Consider the following 10,673-nt stretch of genomic DNA (forward strand, 5'->3'; position numbering starts at 1 on the left):
GGTAAGTTTGTGTTAAAATTTGTATTTGCTATTCTTATGTTCTTTTCTATTCATGCATCCATGATTATGTCTCCATTATTATATTAAATTTTTTCACCTTTCTTTCCCATGAATCTTTCTAATACTTCGTTGGAGTTATAATTCAGGTCTCCCAAGCTTTACATTTACATAGTACATTTACTCTACCATTATCAATTTCCTTCTGCAGTTTTCTAAAGAATTAATTTTTTTCTCCTTTCTTGTATCTTCATTAATCTAATAGGCAAATATTTCTTAATTTTATGTTTTCCTACGTATTTTATATTAGTTCACGCTAGATGAATCTAATAATTTCCAATACTTTTAGTAATATGCAACACTGTCTATTTTTGAGTCAGGTTTGAGGTTTGAGTGATGGTTCTTTATTTATTGTCTTTATCTGATTATGTTTTTATAAGGGTGGGCTTTAATTGTTTCGAATTACATATTCAATTTAGATGTTTGGTCTTTTATTTCGCTTACCGATTCTTATCTACTTAACTATATTATTTCTTTTCACCGAGTCTCGAAACAATAAATCAAGTTCCAAATTATAATCCATTACATCGTTAACGTTATAATTGTGGGATTTTTAGTTACTTCCCCGTTTTTAATACTATTTATACCTGGATAGTTATCGAAATTAATTCGCCTAATACACCGAAACAACACTGATCGTATCGTCGACAAATGCTCCTAGTACAACCATTCCATTTGAAAGCTTTGACTCGACTCCAAACAAACGAATCCCAATCAGAGTTATACCAAACAAAATTTATGAAATATATTTTCTCTCCAACTTTGGATTCAATCGAAGTTTTCATTTCCAAATTTTTTCCAATAAATATATCTCCCCTTCTTCAGTTCATATTTTCGGCTTTGTTGTTTTTATAATAATATATATAATTTGATCACAATCCAATTTGATACAATATTGAATGGTGACCGTTTTAATCTGTTATTACAAGAAACATTGGGAAATAGATATAACTGGAACTAATCACTGGACGAACTTCCATTAAATATTAATAAAAATAACAATGCCAATAAAATTTTAGATGCACAAGAAATAGAAATTGCTCTATGGCTCCTTCAACTTTTCACGCAATATACAATCATTAATGACAAAGTGAGAGAAATAAGTGAAGTGAAGTGAAGTAAAAAGTGATCACTTAAAATACTATATTGGAATGAAATCAATTGATGGTCACTTTTGGAATTGGTGTTATATTATATTGTCAAATAAAAATCCGAAAAGGAAATATTCTCTACAAAACATCACTCCATAGAGGTGCGATGAATGATCAATGTACTGAAGTATTACCTAAGCTAGATTCATGGTACATTTGATCCTTGAAATCATGATGAGATCATTCAAAACCGAATGAAATAGGGCATTTCTTCTATTGACTTTTTGCGAATCGAACATTGTGTAATTAGCAAGATACATTTATGTTTAAAGTTGATAGTTCTCTCAGTAGGCTTTTTATATCAAGTATCATGTATCTCCCCCATTAAAAAGATATAAATGACTTTCTCTCAATAAATTTAGTGATTGTACATAAGCTTTTCACAAAAAATTATTATATGCACTAATAGTAAACGCACTTGTATTGTGCGCGCATGTATATTCAATTTTACGACTTGTCTAAGTCAAAAATATTTGTAGCTTCTATTGTGTATATCCTTGTTATTCTTTTTAAAATTTTAGTTTTCTTCCTGTATTCATCATTATTGAAGTTACTATTTAGGTTTACACTGTATGAAATTCATCGTTCTTTTTGAGAACAGAAAAGAGTAAAAATTGCTTATGGGAAAAGCATCTTCCTACAAAAGCGAAAAATGAAAATGTTCTTAATGTAACGACGGAAAAAAGAGAGGAAACATCAAACAGTTTCCAAGTGATTCCACCTATCCTAATTTTAATGTTAAAAATTGTATTAAAATCAAATATCCTTTAAACGCTCATAAATTGAATTAAATTCAGGGGTTGCCTATAGAATCCACTAGAAGGCACTTTCCAATAAATACGCCCTCAAATTATAGCGGAAAGCAGGAAAAGATGATATCGATTTGATTTCAATTGACAAATGATTGTGCTTTTTTTGTGCATTGTAAAATATTCAGTCCTCAACTAATTTTGAACATATAGTAGGTAGCTACAGGTCGTGCTCCGCGTTCCTAAGTGGGTAGCCATGCGACGATCTTTCTGAAATTGGAGAAGCGTGCTCACGAATTAGGCAAACGGATTTGAAGATGAATAAGGAACGAACAGTCAGAATTTTTAATCTTTTAAATAAGTCCCTGCATTGAGCCCTGCTGCTTGAGTCGCACCACATGTACCCAGAAGGGAAGGGCATACTGGAGATACAACTTAATAAGGGCATAATAGACTTCTAAGGAGGTTAAGGAGGTGAATAAGTTCAGTTCTTGGGAAACTGATTTCAGCGGAAAGCAGGAAAAACTTTATTTTTTAGGTAAGGCGGCAATATGTAACTCCCATTTCAAGAAATTGTCCACAACAAGCTCTAAAAATTTTACAGATTCAACGAGGTCAATTGTGGTCTTATTCATTAAAAAAAGCTGCATTTTATGATACAATTTTGGTTTTAGAAACGTTGAGTCAGAGAAGATTAGAATCGCACCATGATTTAAGGGTGATTAGGTCACTAGAAAGGGTTCTATGAAATGTGAGATCAGGGTTACTCCAAGAGAAACTACTGTCGTCTGAAAATAGACACATTTTACACTGATGTTCTCCTGAAACCGTAGTACTGCAATTTGTTAATTAAAATATTATGATTAACACAATCGAAAGCCTTAGGAAAATCACAAAAAGTTGTTGCAATGGAGTGATAGGTGTTTAGGCTAGAGTACACATTATTAAGGAGGGAGAAAACAGCATAATTTGTGCATTTGTTACTCAAAAACCCAAATTGACGGGTGATAAGAACTTTATAATTAGACAGAAATGATAAAAGCCCCTTTTTGACCTATCTTTCTTTTATATAAGATAACGAGGGGATAAGTGCAATTGGTGCTTGATTTTTATCTTCTCCTTTATGCAGAGGTAACATTTTGAAATAAAACGTTAATTAAAGTGATAAGATTATTTAATGTGCAATCGCACAGACTTGAAAACATATTTTATGTGAATCCATCAGTTTCAGGCATAATGGAGAAACTGTGTAAGCTAGCATTAGAATTTGATAAATTTTTGGTTACATTTACAAAGTAATTATTGAGGTTATCAGGTGAAGTAGAGATTATGCTCGATGAAGAAGAGAAGATATATGGGTGATTCCATTATAACTGTGATATTCAATGTCCTGTATTGTTTTTTTGTACTAGTCATTAATTAATAATCAATTAATAAAAATTTTGTGTTAATTGAATAATTCTTAAGATATTTAAACATTATTTTTATACAATATAACTTGCCACTTAAAGAAAACTTATACTACATCACTTGAATGTCAGTACCGTGTCATGTCCATTCCTAGAATTTACCGATAAATTATTAATTTTTTTTGTCGTAACAAATGATTTAAACTAATTACCTTATAAATTCTAATGTTTATGATCAAACTGAGGAAAATTGATGCACTTGTTGTTTAATATCTTAAGTTACCATGTCAGTACCGTGTCATGTCCATTCCTAGAATTTACCGATAAATTATTAATTTTTTTTGTCGTAACAAATGATTTAAACTAATTACCTTATAAATTCTAATGTTTATGATCAAACTGAGGAAAATTGATGCACTTGTTGTTTAATATCTTAAGTTACCATGTCAGTACCGTGGATAAATGAGTCAGTACCGTGGAACTCAAAATCCGACATTTGTGTCTTGCTCGTGATACTTTGAAGTTGTAGTAAATTCCTCTTAGAGTTTTATTTTTACAGTAAAATAGATGAATAATATGCATAAAAAAGTTAGAAAAGTTAAATTTTAAAATCTTGAAATTTTGAATACAAAAAATCACAGTTAGAACGGAATCACCCATATATCTACAAAAACGTCCATTCCGCCAACGAGTAGTTGTTATCCCAATTATTGTTTTTGAGTTAGTGAGCTGCACTAAGTGAAAGCTCTCCGGCTTCCTAACTCAATAAACAACTTTCAGGCTTTACAAAGGAAAATTTTCCAACCTAGGTGGCAAAGCTCGATTGCGGGTGCTGGCGATCTCTAGTCCGGTCAGAGTTAAGGTGATCAACTTCGTTTGGTTTTTATGTTCAAAATTTTTGTTTTTGATAACATTCTCAAAAATAACCAATTCCAAACCATTTGAGCATTGTCACAAAGGGTTGCTGAATTTTGCGCACTTGCTTTGCTTCAATTCCAATAATCATGCTGGGATGGGTTTACAGTCCGAGAATGATGGATGTAAGAGGTTCCGAAATTCGCGGACTATTGACTAATTTTTCAATTCAATCTATTATCAGATGGACAGTACGTACACAATGTAGGGATTGGAGGCGTACTATCACAAATACAAGGAGGACAAGAAAGAGGGCTGGGATACTTCAGTAAAGTCCTCTCGAAACCAAAACAGAACTATTTCGACACGAGAACAAAACTTTTGGTTGTAGCATGGAACACTTGTACCAGTATCTTCATGGAAGGAAGTTCTAAATGCGGACTGATCATTCAGCAATCAAATAATTGATGCAGTTTGAGCGAAATCTAACAAAGTGTGATCTAAGAAGCTATGATTTCAAGATCTACAGTAGTCAAAAAAGAATGGTTACCCACAAGGATCTGAGAAGATAAAGCAATAATCAGTGACCTACCTGGCAAGAGGTGTCAAGATTTTCACCGGCACTCAAGGCATATTGGACTTGAAAAGGATCCTTGAAAACGATAATGGTTTCAAGAAGATAACATAGCTAATCATTTCGAGAACGAGAGTAGCCAAAGTATTGAAGAAGTTACACGACAGTCCAGAGTGAGAGTAAAAAAATCTTTCAGTGAATTCGTAAGAGGTTTTATTGGATGAACAGCTCTGATGATATAACAGACTGACGTAAAAATGTACTAGAGTAGTGCTAGAGGAATGAACCAAATCGCAAGATAAAGACACCCATGAAATGGTATAATGAGCCTTGTCGAAATAAATATATCGCTGGTCCATTTCCGACCAGAGAGGTGGTTAATGTATCCTAGTCGTATTGGATTATTTTATTAAGTGGGTGGAAATTTACGCGAACCCGAATCAAGAGTGAAGTGAGTGAAGGAAGGAATTTCAATAGCTTCATGTTCCAGGAAATGTGTAACGAGCTGGAAATAAAAAAGACCATGCTCACCACATTATATTCACAATCAGATGAAATGGTCGATAGAATGTACAAGTTCATTGGCAAATCTTTACCCAAAGTGTTAGGTTAGGTATTTTCCAGCAACCAAAGATATTGGTATCAGTACGTATCCCTATTTTCAATTGTTTATCCATCTGCTATTAATAAGTCCAACGGTAAAACACCTATGAAAATTATGTTTGTACGTAAAATGTAGCTAGAATTTGGCTGTCGACCTGGTGAAGATTTAGCGAGAAAAGATTATATGATTCAAAAACAGAATGTACGATATGCACAAAATGGTTTGCCTCAATCTTTAAGGATTTGGTGAAAGGAAGAGTCATATGCAAGAAGAGCCGGACTCGGTCTCATAAGAATTTATGGCTGCATACGGAGGTACCAGGAAAGCTAGATACAGATTAACTACAGAACAACAACGGGATTTGTACACTCCGCAAGAAAATTATTCCCTGTACTACAACATCTCTACCAGTATCAATAACGCACAAGACCTCGCAACTACCATCATAAAAAGATTTGAGTAATTGGAAAGCCTCAAAGCAGATTTCAGCACCTGGAAAGACGATGATTTTGAAACACAATTCGTGGTACGTCCTCTGCTTGGTAACCAAAAACGTATTTCAAGATCGATCCACCTAACGTAATGTGTGAGAAACGCTTCAAAGCCTCCGCGAAAATGTGTTGGAATGTAACGTAAAAAAAGGCTTTAACCAAAATGGTGAGTAACTAGATGGATTGGCAAGTGTCAGGAGCATGGTAGAAGTGTCTACATATTATCTTGTAGTTATACACCCTGTGACCAATACCTAATGAAAACTATGTCGTGCTATTTTCATCAGACCGGATAATAAGGGATTGGATCCAGTTGTCGATTTAAACATCCAGTACTGGCTAAACATAGCTTCCTGGAGGAACTTCCTTCTAAGGAGGGGGTAATGTAACGACGTAGACAATTCCCAAATCGCCTCGGTTATTGTCAAGAAGTGAATGGTGGTAATTTTGAACATTTTGCAATTTAATTGTGAAATACATTGAAAAAGATATTCTAAAGATTATTAATTTTCTCAGTTATGATCGGACCAAATTCGAAAAAATCTATATTACTAAGCAGAAGACTAAAATCCCTTTCCAAAAAGATGCCATACGTCCCCCTTTCTTACTGACACGACTCACAAAAGAGGACAAAAGATAGCGTTCCCCTCTTTGCTATACTATTTATATCTTATTCCCCAGATACTACTTTCTATAAAAACTATAGATATAACACAATCACAAATATACAGTTTTATAATTAAAAAAAAATAAGCAATTTTGTATCACTGTCTATCTCAATAGTTAACATGTACTATTACATGATTAGTCCACATTCTAAATTTTCATTTAATCAAAAATTTATAAATTTGATTGATTTATTATGTAACAATTAACTATATTTTCACAACCTAAATGCCAAATTTCTTATATGGAACCCTTCTAATCTATAGATTTTTACATTAAACATAACTTCTTTTCATTAAACTAGTTTCAATTATTTTCATTGAAATTACAAACTAATGCCTTATTCTATAACGAATCCGACAAATTTCATATATATTCAAAAAATTTACCTCATTCGTATGTTATTTGGATAATCTTATTATGTATATAGGTACCATCTGAAAAACCAATCCTGAACCATCTGCTTCCAAAGTATATAGAGCTGCCATGCTGTTACTAGTTTTTTTGCAAGAGATATAATAAATGCATATGTTACGTCCCAAGCCCGATTTTGTACGGAGTCGAGCTTCGTACAATGAATTTGTACGAAGTCCGATCTGTACAAGACATTTTGTACGAAGCCGAGATTGGCGGACTTCGGACAGAGATGATTGTACGAAGTCGACTCTGTACAACGCTGGTTGTACGGAGTCGGAGCATCGATACTCACTCGGTAATGAGCGCGCTATTAAGATGTTAGTAAACACAAACGTAGTTATTGTGAATGAAAGTATGTTCTCCGGCTAGTTGGTTACCATCTATTGTTAGGTTAGGTTAGGTTAGGTTGCGTGTACTACTTCGGAATAAGGCGCTCATTACCGAGTGAGTATCGATGCTCCGACTCCGTACAACCAGCGTTGTACAGAGTCGACTTCGTACAATCATCTCTGTCCGAAGTCCGCCAATCTCGGCTTCGTACAAAATGGCTTGTACAGATCGGACTTCGTACAAATTCATTGTACGAAGCTCGACTCCGTACAAGATCGGGCTTGGGACGTAACACATATATACAGAAAAATATTCAATACCTCACAAGTATATGAATAGGGATTCTATACATTATTGACACAATTCTGAATTCCAAGTTATTTCACTTAATCCTAAACCCAAACACAAAACTGAACTGAAGTGATGTTAGTTTTTAAGTAAATCTCGTTAATATTTATTTAAATAATTAGATATTGATTGTAGCTCAAATTTAAAATCAAGGAAAAGTGATATTAGGCGCTGTTTTATTATCAAAAGTAATCTGAATTTCACCTAACCTTCAAGTCCAAGTGTAATAATCGAACAAAACTGAAACTATGAAGATTATTTATTATGAATAAATAAGTGAATAGTAATAATAATATAATAATTATATTATAATAATAATGAATAATAAATAAATGAATAGTTTACCTGATTCGAAGAAAAAGTTAGTTACTATTAAAGATATTGAATAACAGCTCTGCACTTAGTGAAACATGCTGATAATATATTAATGTTAACTGTTTTACAATTAACAGTAAATAAAACACTTCCCTTTTTTAAGATAGGGATGTACTGTTGAACAAAGTAACATTTTCATATTTGATTAGTGAAGATATGATTCATATGTGTAAATAAAATTTTTGTAAATTATTAGCTGGTTTTATTATTTATTTTTATTAGTTTCTAGTTTTAAACCATAACAACCTTAATTCCCAGGCGATGGAATCATTGATTAGAGCAGCGTTTCACAACCGGTGGGTCGCGACCCCTCAGTGAGTCGCGGGCGGATTTTAGGTGGGTCGCGGCAAGGCTTTTGTAAAAAAATACAAAAATTCTTCAGCATCACATTTGATCATAACGAAGTAATTTTTTATTAGTGGGTTGTAACAACAAATATTTGGTGCAATTTTTGCCAGTTGTTACTTGCCAATAATTATTTGCAATTTATATGATGTACAAAAAACAGTAGCGCAAAGTTACCGTGCACGATCTGGCAACCACAGGCCTCGCTCAGTCACTCGTCTTGGTTATTTGTTCTGTTCACTCACGCAGTCTGGAAACTGCATTTGCTCACGTAAGAACACGCGGCAGTGGATTGATAATTTATTTGTCTAGCTTTGTTTTGGTTCAAAAGTAGTGAAGTAGTGTTATGACTATTTACAACGATGGAGAATTGGCTGAAATCTGGGTCGTGTGTTAAGAGAAAACAGGAATCTACTAACGAATGTGAGGTTAATCGTACTTTTACTAGTAAAGACGTTATAATGTCTCAAACATCATCAAATGTTCAAAAAGTGGAAAAGATTTCTCGAAAATATTGTTCTGAATACCTCCAATATGGATTTACGTTCATTGGTACCGATGAAGAACCTCTACCTCAATGTGTAATTTGCTTTGAAACCTTGGCAAATGAAAGTATGAAGCCCTCAAAACTTCAAAGGCATATTACAACAAAACATCCCGTATGCTCAAATAAACCTTTGATATATTTTCAAAAGAAGAAAACAGAACTATTTTCGACTCGGTCGAATATGGAGAATGTGTTGTTGGGGCAAGGTAATAAAAATATTACCACGGCCTCATATCAGCTGTCATTGTTAATAGCAAAAAATGGCGCTCCTCACACAGCAGGTGAAAACCTTATTTTGCCTGGGGTAAAAAAAATTTCCTCACTTCTGCTTGACGAAAAAGCAGTTCAACAGATAGGTAAAATATCCCTATCAAACACTACAGTGAAACGTAGAATCAAGGAAATGTCTATCAATGTAAAGGAGAGTTTAATATCTGCTTTGAAAGAAAGTGATTTTTATTCTTTACAATTGGACGAAAGAACAGATATTGCAGACAATACTAATTTATTATGTTTTGTAAGGTTTACTTTCAATGGAGCAATTGAAGAAGAAATCTTATTTTGCCATTCGCAAAAGACCAGTGCAACAGGCCAAGACATTTTTGACTCATTGAATAGTTTTATCCACGAAAATGGAATAAATCGGTCCAAATGTGTCGGGCTTACAACCGATGGAGCTCGTGCTATGTCAGGAAAATATACAGGACTAGTAGCTAAAGTCAAGGAAGTAGCTCCGTTAGTTGAACGGACCCATTGTAGCATTCATAGGGAGGCATTAGCGGTCAAGGGAATGAACCCAGACCTCAAAAGTACACTTGAAGACGCCGTAAAAATTGTGAACTTAATCAAATGAAAATAAAAAAACTCGAGGTTGTTCACTGTAATGTGTGATGAAATGGGAAGCGATCATAAACAGTTGCTTCTACATTGTGAAGTGCGTTGGTTGTCAAGGGGAAAGGTTCTTTCCAGATTGTTTGAGCTTCGAGACGAAATTAGATTGTTTTTAGTTCAGTTGGATCACGATGGCAAAGAAAAGGCCAAACATTTTCTCTGTGATTGCCTCAATGATGAAACGTGGCTGATATAACTGGCATATCTGGCTGACATTTTTAGCTGAATGTTAAGCTATCCAGGTTTATTTGAAAAAGCAATGAGATTCTTGATAGTTTTTTCAACAACATATCTTTGTGAGCGTGCCTTTTCAACTTTGGTGCACATCAAGAACAAGTATAGGAACAGACTGGATGTGGAAAGTGACTTACTTTACTGGTGCACTCAAAACAATGCCAGAATGCACACTAGTCTTAAAGTCAAATTATTTGCAATAAACAATATAATGGATACACTATTATTTTTTCATTACTAAACTGTGTACTTATTTATTGACATTTTCCCATTACCAAGCATATAATATTTACACAATATAAATCTTATATAAATGAAAGCCTATACTAAATATATATATATATATATATATATATATATATATATATATATATATAAACGGGTGGGGGATGGGTCGCTAAAATAAAAAACTTCAAAAGATGGGTCGCCAGACATAAAAGGTTGGGAGCCACTGGATTAGAGCATATATTGATATTAAGACTTTCAATTATTTCTTAATGATTTAAATAAAATGATGAAGTTGATACGCGTACTAGAGCTACATTAGGGTCGAAAATGTTACTGTACTCAAAAATAAAGTACTTAATGGAGATATAACTTTATTAGTTTAAAAAAAACTTTTGTTGTTAA

General features: G+C 33.6%; 1 protein-coding gene across 1 annotated transcript; it reads left to right on the forward strand.

The window, feature by feature from the left end:
* Positions 1-8,733: 8,733 nt before the first annotated feature.
* LOC130890647 (zinc finger BED domain-containing protein 5-like) lies at positions 8,734-9,771 on the forward strand. Its single transcript, XM_057798835.1, has one exon. It carries the CDS (start codon positions 8,734-8,736, stop codon positions 9,769-9,771), a length of 1,038 nt encoding a protein of 345 aa, XP_057654818.1.
* Positions 9,772-10,673: the final 902 nt, after the last annotated feature.

Source organism: Diorhabda carinulata, chromosome 1 (genome assembly GCF_026250575.1).
Source record: "Diorhabda carinulata isolate Delta chromosome 1, icDioCari1.1, whole genome shotgun sequence".
Classification (NCBI taxonomy): domain Eukaryota; kingdom Metazoa; phylum Arthropoda; class Insecta; order Coleoptera; family Chrysomelidae; genus Diorhabda; species Diorhabda carinulata.